The following is a 19,228-nucleotide window of genomic DNA, read 5'->3' as shown; positions in this document are numbered from 1 at the left end:
ATGTGGAACTGCATCGCCAACTACACTGTACCTGAACTGAATTCCTAAAGCAAAATTTACACAGATGTTTGACGATCGATCAATGCCTTCTAATTATACGAAATGCCTCTCAAATGCCTTCACATGTTAATATTTTGTTGACCGTATCTGTTTTTCAGTTTTATTTCTTTTTTTATAAAAACACTTTTTTTCAAAGTAAACATGAGATATGTACGAGAAATATCATAAAGAATCGGCGATTTCACCTGTAAAAGATTGCCATGGCCCACAAGAGCCTACCCAACTACCAGACTCGGCACCGAATGATCCTGAATTCACAGGTAGATCGTTTTCACTACTCGTTTTCAAGGTGTGTATCAGTAAGCGCTTCGAAGTACCAGACCCAACACCGCCCTTGCCTAGTACACGATGTGATATAGCGATGATTCTGAGCGAGGTTGGAAAGTAGTGCATCTCATCTCAAAATTTGTGTCGGGATATGACACTGTGAAATGTGTGTGTGTGTGTGTGTGTGGGGGGGGGGGGGGCGTTCGAAAGACACCCTTTTTGGTGGGAAAAGGTCAGTATTATACATATTAGTATGTTTTTGGCTAATTCATGGCACGATTCGAAGAAAAAATATGGAATTAAGCTGCCGCCGTGGTAGAGGGTGCTATCTTACTGTGTAAACCAATTTGTGTTTAAGAGATGATGCTTTTGATAGATGCAACATCCTTCGCATTTTGTTGATATAAAAATGAAAATGTCTTGAAACAACACCAATGTGAATAATGTGGAACTCGGTTCTACTTTTCAAATCAACCCTACTCCTTATACATCTTTTTTCACATCATTGATAATATTTTTGTACTAAGAAACTAACATGCCCGTACTGCACTCATCAGAAAATTGATTTAGTTTATATATTTTATTGAAAATTATTTCAATACTGCCACAGCAACTTTAGATGATTGTTTGGAAAGTTCTGAGCCATTAAGACATGATATTTCACTTCTATAACATTTGATTACCGACACCAGGGGTGGATCCAGGAATATTTGAAGGGGGGGGGGGGGTCCACAGATGCGAGGCCAACCCCCCCCCCCCGTTAGCGAGGGGTTTGGAGAGGGGGGTTGGCTTCGCATCTGTGGACCCCCGCTGAAGAGCCCCGAAAAATTTTGGTATTTTAGAGGGCGAACGAATCCATTTGGTACGGTTTAGAACTATAAGTCAACTAGTCAGAATTCTAATTCCAAGAGGGGAAAATTAGTGTGATTTTTTCGGAGACTGAATGGGGGGGGGGGGGGGGGGGGGGGGTCAGGACCCCCCTGACCCCCCTATAAATCCGCCACTGGACACTATTTCCCATACAACCAGTCACCATTTTAAAGAAAAATTATTTATTGATGTACAAGTAAATTATATACAGTAAATTATGTACAGTATAAATTCATGATAAAGCAAGGAAAACATTTGAAAAAAACTATAATTTTATACATTTGTGCATTTAACGCTTATACCATTATATATGTTGTTTCTAAAATTATAGAAAAGAAGATTTATTTTTAAATATATCAATATTATTATAGAAAATTATATGTAAAAGATATGTAAATAAGTCTTGATATGTCAACTAAAAAATGCAATGCAAATCTTATATTTCTGTAGAGGTCATCTAGATATCATTAAGATGCTTTTGATATGTTACTGGTACACAAAAGAATCACACAAAATCTAGACTACAATTCGACACCCCAATACCAGTGAATGTACTGTTTGATCGGGAATTTTTCTGGGAGACGTCGGTAGAAAATCCCACTGAATTACTGGACCCACAGCAGCAGGTAGCTTTTCTAAAGTTCCGACAGATGGCGCAAAACAAGATAAACGGGAGCGACATGTAAACAAATATCATAACTTCAGATAATTCTTTCAGTTCAACATTCAGGCTGCTTGAAAATGTCTTTTCGCTGCCATAAACTGTGATATTTGTAGCTAAATACAAGCTGAGAGAATTACACAGTAGAAACATGGTTGCCATAGCAACCACCCCTGACGTCATGTGACTCGCATCTCCGGTAGACGATTGTCCTATGAATGATTTTTTACACTGAGATCTAAAGTTTGAAATGGCGATGACCAACAATACTAATAGCACAAACAAAACGACGTATGGAAGGGTGACCGTGAGAGTCGTGTTGACGTACTGGCGGAATATCTTGTAAGCTGCAATCCGAAGCAGCTCTGTCGCAATCAGGGGTTCCGCAGACGACAGATCAGGGTTTGGTGCGTACTCAAAGCACTTAGACAAATGGAACAGCGTGACGGCCACAAATACCCCAAGAATTGTCTTACTGGCTTCTGGGACGGTAGAGTGCATGGACGGAGAAAAGGGGTAACGAAGAGACAGGAACCTTTCCAAGACGACAGCGACAGTCAGACAGGTGACAGCTGACAGCAAGATTGGGTTCAATGCATTCCTGAAAATGGAAGAATAAGGATGAGCGTAAGTAGTCAGCAATTAAGTAGTTATATTTTTATGATAAGTGCAGCGCATAAAAAGACGTATTTTTATCAAAACCGCAAATGTATAAATTAAAATTTACAAACTAACGGAAATATTAAAACTGACCAGTACTTATTTCTGTACAATTAGGTAATTTAATAAAATGAAAACAAATATCATAATAAAATGTATTTAAACACTCGTCAGTGCGGCGATAAACACATACCTTGCGATGAGATAATGCCTGTAGAAAACCTGGAAACCTTCCGAAGCATACAGACTTTTATCACTGCACAGAAGATGAGGAACTTCAATGACACAATGCAAGAAAGCAGACGCTGTTAGACCAATCAGGAGACGCGCTGTAGCAGACAACCGGAATATTCTCCTCATCAAAACCAAAAACGCTGCTGCGTTTCCTAGAATTCCAATAGCTATGACGACAGGAAGAACAATGTCATGAATGATATGTGTACATCCTAGACACATGCGAAAATCCGTTTCAGGTAGCTCTGACCATGAAATATTTGTTGAATTGAAAAGTTCAAATATGTTTGTATGAGAAGTAAAATTTCTCTCTGGTGTTTGTGCTTGGCTGCCACTGTGCGCTGTGACTGAAGTGTTTAAATGTGTGACTAAGTCTGTAGTATGGCTAGAAATGAGTTCGTATGTCCTGGTAAAGACATCAGTGATGGGTTTATCCGATCCCGTTGTTGTTGAGGTAGTGGTATCTATATTTCCTGTCCTCGCCGCAGTGCTGAAAATATCGTAAGAATCTGGTCTCTCTGACTGTAAAATGTTTTTATTGATTGTGGAATGAACTGGGACAGTATCTGGACGACCCGTGACAACTTGGGTCAGAATGTCAGATAATCTCGACCTCGTCACTGCTTGCGGATTTCCTGTATATGCCGCTGATGGCGAGAAGATGCTAGTGGCGGAAGTCGTGGGTGTATCGCTGGTCACGCTTCCTGTAGTGGTGATTCCAGATGGGTCTTTTACATCATTATCGCCTCCTCCTCCGAAATCCCCAAATTCGTAGCCACCGAATTCGCCGACAAGAAAGTGATCTCCGCGCCTACCGTACATCTGGGAGAAATAAAAAATATTTTATATATTTTAAAAGGTAGTCCTTGAAGTAGCTTTGTGGCAAACCTTTATACCCAATAAATCAAACACTAGAAATGCTATCGACAGACGAGAAAAAAGAGAAGTTGAGTGTATTTGCTATTTTTAAAGGTTCTACTTTATGCTAACAAGGCACTTCAAGGTCATGAAACTGATACAAGTTCCAGACATCGTTCATTCGAGAAAACCAGAAAAAACTATTTACTAAACATTACTTGCTGTAACATTTCGAGGCACTTTTGTTCTGGATAGTTTACCTTGTCACGCTGCATCTGGTTTATTTCCTAATGTTATTTTGTTTCACAGCATGCTTTTGATTTTTTTCACTTCACAGTTTCCAAGTTTATTTAAGTGCACAATTTTTTAAGTTTACACCATTTCTGTCGCGAATTGAATTTTTAATTTACTCAATTGCAATATCTTAGAAAAGGATGAACGTATATTGTTTATGTACGTCTTCATTCAGTAACTTCTCATAATAACTGAGAAACTAAATGCCTTATATATTCGAATTCAACGCATCTTAAAGTATAAATATTCCGTTTAAAATATGTACATTTTTTCGTGAAAAATAATATACAATTTACATTTTTTTCGTTACAAATAACATAATTTTAGAGACACAGATTTAGTCTAAAATTATTATTAAACTGATTGAAAAAGAAAACACTTACCTTTAACTTTTAATGTTTAACTTTTCATGAATTAAGATCTGCTGGAAGATGGTAGAGACTTAAGAGCGTAACGTAAAGAGTCCGTTTTCTCTTTCCTTTCCGACGAGGCCGTCTTATATAGGGTTCGACACTTGACAAGCTTGAGTGATGAGACAGGCGGAAACGGACGGAAATAGACGACGCTTGGGAAACCCGACCGCTTGAGTCATAACCTATAACCGTGACCTGATAAGAATGAAAACGGCAGAAGAAAGGGGGGTGATAACTTTCTGATGAAAGCGGACCGTTTATTCATATTGTCCGATGCAGATGTCAATGTACTTACTGTTAAGTGCTAGCTGCTTTTAATACTTTTTAAACGGACCTATATGTATATAACATTTCTTATGAATGCTGTCAGCCAAATGATTTACCTTACGCCCCTTTATTACAATTAATGGACTCAACCGCCATCTGGATTGGCATGTATTGCCATGTTAGGAATTCCCATACAACAACGTCCACAGCGTTTACTATTTTAACACATCACGAGACGAGGAAGTGATCGAAGGAAGTTAAAGTGTACAAATCTCTTTAATTGATTTTGGCGTTAATAGGGAATAAAGGTTTAAAAAGTATGTAAAAGTAACTACAAGTAACAATTAATGGAAACCATTCATCCAAGAAAAAAGAACTTGTTTCAGTCTCGTTTTAGACGATGCTTGAGGTGATTCTCTTAATCTAATGAGCCGAAGAATGCCATTTTCGAAATCGAGAAGTGTCATGTTCTGTGACTTATTTTACAGATAATCGAATATGTTATCCCATTTAGAAGAAGAAATTGGTTTTCAGGTTAATGAAAAAAATTACCTACACAGAAAAGTTTTAACATTTCCATGTACTTTTTACTGCTGTTGGCACAGCGCAGTTCCTTTTCTCAAACAGCTGACATATATAGTTAGCAAGAACCATCATTAGCAGTTCTCTGATACCGTTTACAAAGGCTCTGTTCTCACAACTTTTAGATCGATCTATCACCGCGGGGAGTCTCACTAGATTACTGTCAGATAATCCCCCTTAAGTGTCCGTCCCCGCCTACTACAAGCTTTAAGGGGTAATTAACTTTCGTGTCCGCCCGGCTGGCAGCTATTTAGCGTGAACCCCCAGGGAGTTAGGTCGATCCAATGTAGGTCGATCTAATCTATGAGAATGGGGTGAAAAAGTGGACGATAGCATTACTGGGTGAGCGTTTGATGTTTCACAACATATCTTAAGACGCAAATCAGTATCAGCATGGTATACATGTATCGTTGACTCGGTGACAAAGGCCCATTTTACCTTGTGTGGTATGCTTGGCTGTAAGCAACTTTATGGGACCATAAAGGTCTACTAGCGGGATCGATCTATATGCGAGGCCATCCTTGCTAATCGCATTCGGTTTAAGCGTGCACGAAAGTTAATTACCCCCCTAGCAGCTTCAGTGGGCGTGACAGACATTTAAGCCGCTTAAACTGAATGCAGTTTAACGAGAATCCCCTCGGAGTTAGATCGATCCTGCTAGTACGATAGGTTTATGGGAACCCAGTTTATGCCTGCCCCCACCTTGTATATAGTTACATTACAAGGGGTTAAGCTCGCTTCCACAAGTTCCTTTCCAACTGTTCAGACCAATCGAAATTAATATCGAGCGAGCGGACTCTGTTTAGGAGACCCACTTACGTAATCTTGCCAAGCTATTAAGTTGTCAATCTCTCAACACGATGCGAAAGAGAGAAGTGTACCACACGGTGTGAGAATTGGACGCTTAATCAAGTCTCCAGCATTGCAACCTGGCACTAAGTCAGTTTTAAGTGAAATATTTTTGCAACCTCCATCGTTTTTTTCACCAACCGCTTTTAAAAGTAGCGGTCTCCAAGTAACTTAGTCCTGTTTGATATGGTATCTGAAAAAAATCACTATTTGAAACGCTTAACAGCTGTGATGCAAATTATTTTTAGTTATGTGGACTTGGAGGTGTGGCAGCGTTTTGATCAAGAGTGATCCCATGACTCTTACAATTATAGTGAATGATTGAAATTTCCAATAATGAATTTCTAAATATTTCATACATGCACACTGTAAATGACAGTAAGGTATGAAGTTATAATTCTGTATTGCTTCCTAGGTAGACCTCCCGGGACATAGGGCGTTTCTTCCTTATCACCGAAAAAACGTCTACCCCTTCCCGCGTATTGTACGCAGTTCCCTAAGAGGGCATTCCCAGAGATTTACATCGATCTTCCTAGATCGACCTAACTCCCTGGGGGTTCACGTTAAATTGCAGTCAGCCGACCGCACACGGAAGTTAATTACCCCCTTACAGCTTGTAGTAGGCGGGACGGACATTTAAGCCGGATTATCTGACAGTAATCAAGTGAGACTCCCCACGGAGTCTAAAATCTATGGGAATGCGCCCTTATAATAGGTCTCACGGTGTCCACAGCTTCGTTCACAAGCTACCTCGAATATGATTTCTATCATGAAAATATAAGGTCAGAAACAGTAACAGAACAACATTATTATCAATGGGTTTTATTAATCAACTGAAAAAGATAATGTTGTTCTTGGTAATTAAGCTGTAAGTTTAAGTTTAAAAAAACATGTATGCACTTCTCTCCTTCATTTACTTTGGGTGAAGTGTAAATCTTTGAAGAACCTTATTTTTACTTTTTTTTTTTTTTTCATGCATACCATTAACTTTTAGTACCTGCTTGTTAGTAAATTTATTCTGTTATCTTTTTAGCCTGCTTTAAAGTTGAAATAAATATAGTTTGTATTTAAGGTTGACCTTTGAGTTTTTGAATCACATTGTACGAGAGAGGGTGTAGGAGTGAGTGATTAGATGTGCACTCGTACTTGATCGCATGTCGGCGTTTGTTTAGATTTCATCATAACGCCTCCTTCGTGAAATCGAATAACCATTCGTGATACATATTTGCAAGCTGGAAAGAGAGCGTGGCATATTTCTGGTACGCGAAGCAAACCAGCTTTCACGTTGTCACCGATAAGGTACTTACAGACGCTGGATCACCTCCCCCCCTTCGCCCTGCACCCCTCTCCGCCCCCCCCCCCCCCCCCCCCCCCCAATATTAGGCACCGGCCGATGTTTTGACAAGAAAACGCCTTTAAACAAGTGTGCTTAATATCAAAATCGACATTTAACAAGCTGTTATGCTTAAACAGTGGTGTTATTTAGCTTTATTTACATTCAACCGGACAATAAATAATGTTGTTTAAAAAGTAACACCAAGCATTTAATTACCATTAAGCGTGTAAAACATATAGCCTTCATGTTCACTAGTACTGTACATATCCATCTGTTGTTCGCTGATTTAATGATTTTTGTCCTTTGCAATCAAATATTTTCCCCTTCATTGCCTTGCGCTGCCAAGCAGGATAATAGCTATTTCGAAAAGTATCGAGAACTCATTTTACAACGCAATTTAGCTTTCCTACATTTGAAAAAGCGACCAATGGTACATTGATAATTAACAGTAAGGTCAACAAAGGTCATTTGAAGGTCAGCAGACATCACGCAGTCTAGCGTGCATCAACTTTGTAAATGTTTATGTAGGGTGTGGTGAAGAAAAAAAAACTTTAAAATTTATAGGCGAATAAGCTTTCCTTGATTTTACTCGGCGGGAGAGCGTTCATGTAGTGTTACATTACATCAAATCAATGTATACAGCGTATCCAGTGCGCGTCTTTCACTTCCCGGTTCTAGCTTGCATATGACCCGTATATCAGTTTAGTCCAAACTGATATTATTCACCATAATTATGCTAGACATGCATGAGCCAATGCTCTTGTCAAGACACACTTGATGGAATGAATGATCAGTAAGATGTACCCCCGCTAGGATATCACGAGACGAGTGCAGCACATGCTTTAAACGGGTCATACCATATGTACATGTATCATTCCACAAATATAGCGAACATTATTGAAGCACGTCAGTTACGCAGACATTTTGTGCAATATTTGTTTAACTGTTTTATATCAATTTAAAAGTTTTTTACCATACTGGGGGGGGGGGGGGGGGTCAAAAGACAAATAATATGAATTGCATAAAACAGTTAAATAACAGGGCATGTCAAAATTATGCAAACATTACCCAAATATTACTGGTGTCCCAGACGTGACTCGTAGATGGACTCCTTTCACCAACGTTGCTATGTAGTCTTCTTCTGGAGATATTATTTAAATGTATAAGTACTGTATATATACTACAGGCGCTTACTGGTCTTGTAAAAAAACTTAATACTGTTCATTAAGTAAGAGTTAAGAAATAATGTCGTCTTAAAATTCAGTGATTTATTATCTTCCGTATTGTACCATTTGCTGTGGAGTTCTTCCAAATCACTCATTTACTTTTTTATAAGGTTTATAACATATTTATTATTATTAATTACTATTTAGCCAATTCATATGCCTGTACATGTACTTGCACCGGTGCCGGTCTATTATAAAATACCAATAAAACGGAAATTAGAACGACTAGCTCAGGCTAATAAAAATGAAATAAGACTGACTCAAATTAAAAAAAAAAAAAAAACTATGCACTTCTCTCTTTCATTTACTTTGGGTGAAGTGTAAATCTTTGAAGAACTTTTTTTTTTTACTTTTCTTTCATGCATACCATTAACTTTTAATATCTGCGTTTTAGTTCATTTATTCTGTTATCTTTTTAGCCTTCTTAAAGTTGAAATAAATTGTTATTAACTGGCGCTTTTAATGTGTGATAATTGTTTGTATTAAAGGTTGATCTTTGAGTTTTTGAGTCACAGTGCTCGAGAGAGGGTGTAGGAGTGAGTGATTAGATATGCAAACGTTCTTGATCGCATGTCGGCGTTTGTTTAGATTTCATCATGACGCCTCCTTCGTGAAATCGAATAACCGTTCGTGATACATGTGCAAGCTGGAAAGAGAGCGTGGCATATTTCAAACCAGCTTTTACGTTGTCACCGATAAGGTACGTACAGACGCTGGATCACCTCCCCCCCCCCCCCTTCGCCCTGCACCCCCTCCGCCCCCCCCCCCCCCCCCCCCCCCCCCCAATATACGGCACCGGCCGATGTATTGACAAGAAAACGCCTTTAAACAAGTGTGCTTTATATCAAAATCGACATTTAACAAGCTGTTATGCTTGAACAGTGGTGTTACTTAGCTTTATTTACATTCAACCGGACAATAAATAATATTTTTTAAGCATACAAAGGAATCGTACAAAATATTGTCAATAGTATCAGTAATATCAATCATCATATAGCATTTCGTAAGCATATATAAAATATATACAGTGGGAAATAGACACAATGTGAGGAGGTCACTGAAACACATTACCTAACAAATTCCATCGTTCAGTATATTCTATATATTTTCCATTGCTTATATACATGTATTTCTCCATTTCGAAATAGTTTTTTAGTTTATTTTGTAGACATTGAGAATCTAATCTTTTTTCATTCATTCTTTTTCCATATATATAATAATTCGTTACCAGTATGAGTATATTAATGGCTGCACATTTTGTATCAGATGCCGGTTTACAATACGCATTATTAATCAATATATCATATATTGACCGCGATCCCTTAGATTCTTTACAGATTATTTCTATAAATTTAGGTCTGTAGGGTAGCGCCAATTTGACGTTTTCTTCCCTTAGCTGTGGCCACCGTTGTGTAATTGCAGTCTTAACTCCGAGAAATAATGTAAACGGACATTTAATGTCATACTGGGAACTAAATGTTTCAAAAGAATGCAGTTTTCCACTATTTTCAAACAGGTCATTTACTATATTTACACCCCTGTCATTTCAAGACTTGGAATATATATCATTATTATCCACCATCACCTCTGAACTATTCCATATAGGTTTTTTTCAAAATATCTTTTAAAGTATCTGAACTCGAGATATCTCTTTTAAAATCCGCAAGATAAAGAACGATTTCTTTCCAGAAATAATTGGTCACGTTTTCCGCACACCTAACCAAGTCTCCCCGATCAATACGTCGACTTATATTAATATTTTGTGTATCTATCATAAGTCTAACCCAGTCTGTTTCATTTCTTGTCATTAGTTTCCTTATCCAAGTTAATTAGATTATGTCAATCATTCGACAGCCTCCACATTCTATTGGTTGAATAAACACCTTCCTAGCTATCCTATCCCTTTTATTGTTCCAAATAAATTTAAAAAATACGTTTTCCAATTTTTTTATCGTTTCATCTTTTGGTTTGGGTAAGGAAAGAAATAAGTGAGTAAATTTGGATAAAAGTAGAGTTTTCACTACTGTAATTTTTCCCAAAGGAGTTAAATTTCTCCTATTCCAACACGTTATTTCCTTTTCAATTTCCATTAATCTATCCGAATAATTTAAGTCTTCAATATTTTCCAAATTTGCATTAAGTGTTATACCTAAGGCCACAAAATTGCTATTTGTCCACTGCAAATTATGTTAATACTTTACTTAAACAAACCAGGGGACTGTCGGTTGAACGCAGAGTGCGATCTGAGGAGGGGCTGGCTTGGAAACGTCTTCCATAACAAACATTTCACCAGCATGGACTGTTAAGTCCTCATGTTTACTCCTGTCCTTCATTCAAGTTGAGATAGAATTTCATCATATTTGCTCCTAAGTTTGTCATATGGCGTGTAGTTGAAATGCCTCATCCCATGGGAGCACGCGTCCTCAACGAGTTCCACAAGTTTCAACGGGATGGTGGGAACCCACTTGTACGCCGTCTGAGCGGGATCCGTACGTGACGTACCAAAAACCCCGTTGTCTTCTTTCGCTGAGGCGCTATCCCGTACGAAATCTCTTACTTCTGAAGGCATACGATGTCCTAGAAACTGATACACCTCTTCTGCCTTTCGCACGGGATCTTTAATGGCATCCTCGTAACGTATGACAAGAATTCTTCCAGGGAACTTAGTTTCCAGTTCTCGATACAAGTTGGCGTTATCCCCTACGTTGTTGCAGTATTCCCGTATAAAAATTAACAAATTTATCCCAACGGGTGATATTGTTTCGGTCCTCAGCTTTTCAAATGTTTTCCATGCCGAAAGCATCGTAGCTACAAAGAAAATTTAAAAGGGTCTGATGCATGCCATTGAATTTGATACAAATATTACGAGTAGGATTTGACGATTAGTTTTTTGTTTCACCACAACAAAATTAATTACTTTGAACAAAATATTCAGCAAAAAATAAGTTCGTGGTCTGTATATACAAAAAGTCTGATAAATAAGTAATGAAATATATATATATAACAGAACACTTGGTTAAATCAAATTACCTCTAGGGTCACGTATTAAGTACAGGATTTTCAGAGCCGGGTTTCTCTCCAACATGCCTGCTGTCATCCGTAAGGTCATTCGGATGGTTTTAAATGACACGATGCTGGCATTGCGGCACGCAGATGTTAACAGCGGTATGCATGTCCGGTCGTCGTTTTCGGATAAAATACATGACTTAAATCTCGTCATCTGGCGGTGACGTCCTCCTGTAGTAAACCAATTGTGTTTTAGTCCGCCAGGAGCGAGCACGGAGAGAGGGACATTCTCGAAGTGGCAGTTCAAGAAATTTTCTGTTATCCGTATTGAAACTCTCGATTCTTTTGGAAACGGTGCTTGTCTGTAAAAATGTACATAGAATGTTTAATTGTTTTATATTGTTTTTTTTTTTTTGTTTGATTATTAAACGAACGAACAAATAAGCCGACTGATACTCAAATGAAAAGTAAGCATAGGGTTTTATAGACAAATTTATAGAGTTCTACAGATAATTTTTATACCATTAATCCAGACATTACGAAATAAAAAGTGAGACAGAAAATTAAGCACATTTTTAAAATGTTACACAACCTAACCTGTAAAGCGGCAAAAATGTATTTAAAACACAAGAAAAATAAACTAACTAGCAGAAATGCACATCATGACATAATGGCACAAGTACAATTTTACTAAAATGATTTACTAAATTTGGTCTGTTTCACAAAAGAACAACGGCCATATTTGAATTTGAACACAAGACAATGACGAACCCACCCCTAACCCCATCTTAGCTACCAAGGAATTCATCATTCCTCTTCACCCTAAAATTAAAAAAAAAAAGAGACAAAGAAAAGTCATTATCCACCCACTTCTGCAGAAACACTATAGACTTATCCAGTGAAAAAATGAGGTCGCTATGTTTACAGCTCAAATTTGACATCTGTTCTTTGGGAAACAGGGGGCTATCGGTAACTGCTCACTCTGTTTTCTCTGATGTGTATAGGAGCTGTCTCCTTCTTTCGATATCTCCGTTAAGAGCGTGTAGAGGTTCAAAGTAGTATAAGGCATTAGGGTTGTAATTCAGGAGCTCCCCAACCAGGACGATCCAAATCTGTCATGAGTTAAAAGAATCACTTGTTTGGCAATGACATCTAGAAGAAAAAAAAAAGATCCAGCGGTCAGTGAGTGGCAACATCTGCTCACATCAGTCTGATAAACTTACGTCCAGGTTGCTCGTAAGCTAACGGTATGAAAGTTTTTTCCGCTTGTGTTTGTTAATTATCATTTATGATCCAACTACAAAGCTAATGAACATTTTTGCTCAAGAAAAACAGATAAGAAGTAGAGACTCGAAATTGTCAAAGCATAAGTATTTTTATTATTTAAAAATCATTTTGTTATTTATTATTAGCTCAAAATCTAGCGCACGTTTGAGGGGCAGCCAGGGGGTCTTGACCCCCCTTCGGTTTCTGAAAAAAATCACACCAATGTTCCCCTCTTAAAGTTAGAGTTTTGACTAGTAACATTATAGTTCTAAACCGTACCAAATGGCACCGTTCGCCCTTTAAAGTATCAACAATTTTCGAGTCCCTTCAGCGGGCCCCGAACCCCGCGCCAACCGGCTTTGATGTATACGTCCATTGGATCGTTCGAGTTGTGGACTTCAAAGTGAAGAGACCAGCACATATTAATGTAACCAGAAATACGGTGGCTCCTATCCGGGCGATAACACTCGCCTGGCTGTTCTCATTCATAGCCTTAGTTTACCAACTGAACGCACGGTGGAACCTAGATGTCTCCATGTATGAGGGCGACGTCCGGTAATACACCAAACTGCCCTTCAACTTAACAAGTGACGACACCGCATGATGTTGGAGCAACGCCCTCTTGATTTTTTCTGTTCTCTCTTCATACTCGCCATTAACAACAACAACCAATCTGTATTTCACGGTGAGAGGAAAGTGCTAACTTTGTTGTTTTATTATAATCAAATAAAAACGTGTTATCTTTTGACACCATTTACATGAAGTATTCTGTCAAATGTAATCACATTTGAAAAGAAAGTATTCAAAAATCATCTAAATAATAATTTATAAGGCTCATAAATCCTTTTCATATTAAATCATTTAGTAATTTTTACATTACATTCAAAATATTTATTTACTTTATAATTACATTATTAACTGCATTTTGAGACTAAAATTTGCTCTTTTAACATCAAAATGATAACATTTGGCGCAAGTAAGCCATGAATAGCTATCCTACTCTGTTGTTTTATATTATTCAAGTGATAGTGATAGTTTTTTCACCGTGATAGTTTTTTTCACCGTACAATACAACAATATAGTATACATACGAAATGTCATAATAATAATAATAGCAACAGTAATAATAATATTTTTAAAAAATTAAAATAAAAATGATAATGATAAAAATAATGCCAATAAATTTAATACGAGATTTCGCACGGTGAAGCGAAGCCTCTCTTATTCTTGTGCCCCCCACCCCCACCCCCCAGATGATCACTTAAACTCACTTGGATTTGATTGCGGTGATGTATACTTCCACTGGATCGTTCGAGTTGTGGACTTCAAAGCGAAGAGACTAGCACATATTAATGCCACCAGAAATACGGTGACTCCTATCCGTGTGATATCACTCGGCTGGCTGTTCTTTTCCATGCTCTTCCTTTACAAACAGAACGCACGGCAAGAGATTTCTCCAAGCAAAAAGCAAAAACCCACGACGAGTTTTACCCCGTGTACATGTATAAAGAGATCGAAACACAACTCGAATGACTGCAAGACAGAGCACGGAGTGGACTTATGACTTCTGCTATAACTGCCATCTTAGATAAAAAGTAAAACACTTTTTGCAAAGCTTTACGCGAAATACAAACTTACATGAAGGCCCTAAGTGTGGGTTTCAAATTTTACCACACCACTAACTTCCGGGTTGCATACGTTTCAAAACTGTCAAGATAATAAAGGGAACCGGAGAAGATCAGCATTGGTCAGAATTGTGCCGGAAGTGACGTGCAGTGGTGTTAGAAACGAAGCTGAGTGGTCATTTTAACATAGAGGTGAACGGCAGTGAAGACGGGTTGTCGGAGGAAAAAGAAGTTTTCTAAACAACATGGTAAGATAACTCTCTTTTTTTTCGCATTTTGGGCAGAGAAAACTTGTAGAAATAATGAATGCATGATATGAAAACGTGACACGGAACTTGAAGGTGCAAAATCGTGCTTAATTTGCGGTCAACTTGTTTAGAAATAAATGCTGCGTCGACCGCCAGCGCGACAAAAAGCGTAAAGGGGAAATAATTCCCGGGAGTCTATAAATCGTTGTCATGTGGAAATTTGGCATAAATATAATCCGATATGTCCATATCTAAGTATTTTTGGGTGTTTTATGGTATGGGCTGCAATTACAACGATGTTTTAGAGGTCTTGAAGGACCTTGTGAAAACCAGGAAGTAGTTCGTAACTAACAAGTGGAATGTACCGATCTCCGACTGCTGTGCACAGCTGTATCTTTTTTTCAATATATTGACGAACTTTTAGATCTTTATATGTCCATCTGGCATGAAATTCCACACACATGATCACACTGATATACCTTTTACACTGGGGAAGGCGCTAATCAGTGACAAATGCCAAGACAAAGGTGACATTCTGACAGCCTCTTATCTGAGTTAAAAATCACTGACAAAAGAGACTGGCAATCAATTTCCTCAGGCTGGCAATCATTAGCCTATAGAAATTGGTCATGTTACATGTTATCTACCTGTGAGAATCGTTTTACCAACTGAGTATTGCATAATAATGTCAATTATTAGTACTTTGAGCTAGTCTTAATTACCTGTCAGCTCACCTTAATTCTCTTTTTGTCTTTTTGGGAAGATCTTGTCAGTGAAATGTTTTATTTGTCCTGTGACAAAAATTCGTCAATATATTGAAAAAAGATACAGCTGTGCACAGCAGTCGGAGATCGGTACATTTCACTTGTTAGTTACGAACTACTTCCTTGTTTTCACAAGGTCCTTCAAGACCTCTAAAACTTCGTTCTAATTGCAGCTCATACACCCCAAAAATACTTAGATATGGACATATCGGATTATATTAATGCCAAATTTCCACATGGCAACGATTTACAGCCTCCCGGGAATTATTTTCCATTTACACTCTTTGTCGCAATGGCGGTCGATGCAGCATTCATTTTAAAACAAGTTGACCGTCAATTAAGCACGATTTTGCACCTTCAAGTTCCGTGTCACGTTTTCATATCATGCATTTATTATTTCTACAAGTTTTCTCTGCCCAAAATGCGTAAAGAAAAAGTGTTATCTTACCATGTTGTTTAGAAAACTTCTTTTTCCTCCGACAACCCGTCTTCACTGCCGTTCACCTCTATGTTAAAATGACCACTCAGCTTCGTTTCTAACACCACTGCACGTCACTTCCGGCACAATTCTGACCAATGCTGATCTTCTCCGGTTCCCTTTATTGACAGGTTGCGAAAATTTCCAGCGGGTGATAAAGTAGAAAATTGGCGCATGGTCGCGCTAAAATACACCGAGGGTTAAAGATCGGGTGAATGTTAGCTTAAATGGACTTCGTCTCGCCTTTTATCTCCTCAATTAAGGGTGAAGTTATGCACTTTGTTCTTCTTATTTTTCTTCTTGTGTCATTACCGGTGCGGCGTTTGACCAAGGGGTTATAACAACTCCTTGGTTTGACGAACGTTGATATTTTGCCAAAGGGCTCTGGTTCTCTTCCATGACCAAAGGTGTCTCGCTGATAAATCAAAATTGTCAAGGGAGGTCCTCCGTAGTTTGCCTCGAGCACTTTTGCCAGGTATTCTACAACTGAGGCTAAGATTTTTAACCTTGTACTCAAAAGGATAACAACTTTTCGTATGATATCTATATTTCACAATAAATACGTTGTAAATAAATCATAGAAATATAATATATTCTATTTTACCACAAAAAAAGGCATATAAATAAATAAAAAAATGTTAACATATGCTTAAATATGCAGCAAAAAATAGAAACAAAATAAAGCAAAAAAAAAAAAAGTCACACGCAACACCAGGGATTGAACCATGGCCCATAGGAGCCTACGCGTGCGTGTTTTAGACGCCCCTTTACATGCGAAAACGACATGCACCGTGTCTTTTTCGTATGTTATTAATCCCTATAGCAGCGGAATTGACAAGGCCGATACCGCATTCGTCTTTTACTGCAGAGCTTTGAGCCCCAAAAATGACATGACTGAGTCTGTTTTGCCACTAACTGAACTCCATAGATGCGAGATAGACACCACCCATGTCGCGTTCGTCTCTACTCTGGATCTTTGAGCTTCATTTAATGCAGCTCAGCAAACGAGCACTTACCCTGCAAAATGCTTTGCAGGGAATAAGAATATTTCCAATAGCATCACATTTACTTGTTAACACTTTATACTCAAAAGTATTACTAAACAATATCGCCACGCCTCGAGCATTTGATCTGCCTGGGCTTAAATAAATCTCAAAACCCCAACAACTTCTTATTGTGTTTTTCTGGCTTTCCGTGAAATGCGTATCTTGTAAACAAATTAGCGAATATTGCTTTTTTTTTTTAAGTAGTCAAACACATCTTTTCTTTTCTCCACACATCCTAGTCCCCTGCAATTCAGGGTGGCTATTCTTAGTTCTGTCATATGTCATATGCATATGTTTCTTTGATATTAAATCAATTTATTCTCGTTCACCAGTATTAACTCCATCGGAATGCGGAGACTCTTCCATTGGCTGTCGTCCCTCACGCGGTTGAAAAAGTCTTGTAACAAAACGCGTAACGTCGCTATATATATGTTGGCGCGCTTTGGGGGGCTTGCCCGTGATCCGTGGCTCTCTGGGTTGCAGGGCATGGCGGTGGTTCCGTATTCTGGGGTATGCTGCGTGGGTTTGTCCATTAAATAGATGTCCATTAACACAGAGTTTATCTCTTATCATGGCTGAATAAATAATGCTGTTTAAAAAGTAACACCAAGCATTAAATTACCATTAAGGCGTGTAAAACATATAGCCTACATGTACACTGTACATAGGCCCTATCCATCTGTTGTTCGCTGATTTAATGATTTTTGTCCTTTGCAATCAAAAATATTTCCCCTTCATTGCCTTGCGCTGCCAAGCAGGATAATAGCTATTTCGAAAAGTATTGAGAACTTATTTTACAACACAATTTAGCTTTCCTACATTTGAAAAAGCGACCAATGGTACATTGATAATTAACTGTAAGGTCAACAAAGGTCATTTGAAGGTCAGCAGACATCACGTGGTCTAGCGTGCATCAGCTTTGTAAATGTTTATGTAGGGTGTGGTGAAGAAAAAAAAAACTTAAAAATTTACAGGCCAATAAGTTTTCCTTGATTTTACTCGGCGGGAGAGCGTTCATGTAGTGTTACATTACATCAAACCAACCTATACAGTGTAGGCCTATTCAGTGCGCGTATTTCACTTCCCGGTTGGAGCTTGCATATGTCGATCCATACCCGTATATCAGTTAAATTCAAACTGATATTATTCACCATAATTATGCTAGACATGCATGAACCAATGTTCTTGTTAATACACACTTGATGGAATGAATCACCAGTAACGTGTACCCCCGCTAGTACATGTATATCACGAGACGTGTGCAGCACATGCTTTAAACGGGTCAAGTGCCTAGCGAACATTAATGAAGCACGTCAGTTACGCAGACATTTGTGCAATATTTGTTTAACTGTTTTATATCAAAGTTTTTTTTCCATACGGGGGGGGGGGGGGGGGGGGGGTCAATAGACAAATACAGGTAGATGTATTGCTTAAAACAGCAAAATAACAGGGCATGTCAAAATTATTCAAATATTACCCAAAATACATTGGTGTCCCAGACTCTGATCAAATGTTCACTCTTTTTGTGGAATGGCCCATATGTAAGAGCTGAAGCCGTAGATGGACTCTTCTCACCAACGCTGCTATTTAGTCTTATTCTGGGGATACTACATATGTATTTAAATGTATACGTATATATACTACAGGTTCTTACTGGTCTTGTAAGAAACCTTAATACTGTTCATTAAGAAAGAGTAAAGAAATAATGTCGCCTTAAAGCTCAGTGATTTATTACCTTCCGTATTGTACCATTTGCTGTGGGATTTTTCCACATCACTCATTTTATATTTATTTAAGTATATATCATATTAATTATTATTAATTACTATTTAGCCAATTCATATACCTGTACATGTACATTATAAAATACCGATAAAACGGAAATTATAATGACTAGGTTAAAAAATTATAATGACAGATTAATAAAAATGAAGTAAGAACTGACTCAAATAAGAAGTTAAAAGTAATGTTTTTCATTTCACTTTTTTAACAATTAAATCTCTATTTTATTCCACGCGGCGAATTTTTTGTCTCATTTAAACGCGATCTTCCTCTTTTGTTACTTGTACTAGCATAACGTCCTCAATCAATCCCTTTTTATTTATCCGGAAAAACTCTTTCGCGGTTCGGAAACCCATAGTGTTGACAGAGTATACAACCCATATATCATGTGTCTAATTCTACTGTCTTCCACGTCTTCAATGCCGAAAGGATATGA

The 19,228-nt window shown here is 38.0% G+C and overlaps 2 protein-coding genes across 2 annotated transcripts; both read right to left on the bottom strand.

Annotated features, from left to right (window-relative positions):
- Nucleotides 1-1,366: 1,366 nt before the first annotated feature.
- Nucleotides 1,367-4,444, bottom strand: LOC106153056 (FMRFamide peptide receptor frpr-18). Its single transcript, XM_013526825.3, has 3 exons — nucleotides 4,288-4,444; nucleotides 2,712-3,574; nucleotides 1,367-2,459 (listed from the first exon to the last, which is right to left on the bottom strand). The coding sequence occupies exons 2-3, from the start codon at nucleotides 3,572-3,574 to the stop codon at nucleotides 1,703-1,705; spliced, it is 1,620 nt and encodes a 539-aa protein (XP_013382279.3). The 5' UTR covers nucleotides 4,288-4,444; the 3' UTR covers nucleotides 1,367-1,702.
- Nucleotides 4,445-9,433: 4,989 nt separating this feature from the next.
- LOC147763012 (carbohydrate sulfotransferase 3-like) lies at nucleotides 9,434-12,721 on the bottom strand. The gene is made up of 3 exons (XM_087009353.1): nucleotides 12,565-12,721; nucleotides 11,608-11,945; nucleotides 9,434-11,385 (listed from the first exon to the last, which is right to left on the bottom strand). Exons 2-3 carry the CDS (start codon nucleotides 11,795-11,797, stop codon nucleotides 10,907-10,909), a joined length of 669 nt encoding a protein of 222 aa, XP_086865479.1. The 5' UTR covers nucleotides 11,798-11,945; nucleotides 12,565-12,721; the 3' UTR covers nucleotides 9,434-10,906.
- Nucleotides 12,722-19,228: the final 6,507 nt, after the last annotated feature.

Source organism: Lingula anatina, chromosome 3 (genome assembly GCF_051362555.1).
Source record: "Lingula anatina isolate TDL-2025a chromosome 3, LinAna3.0, whole genome shotgun sequence".
Lineage (NCBI taxonomy): Eukaryota > Metazoa > Brachiopoda > Lingulata > Lingulida > Lingulidae > Lingula > Lingula anatina.
This window is presented reverse-complemented; position numbering and strand designations above follow the sequence as displayed.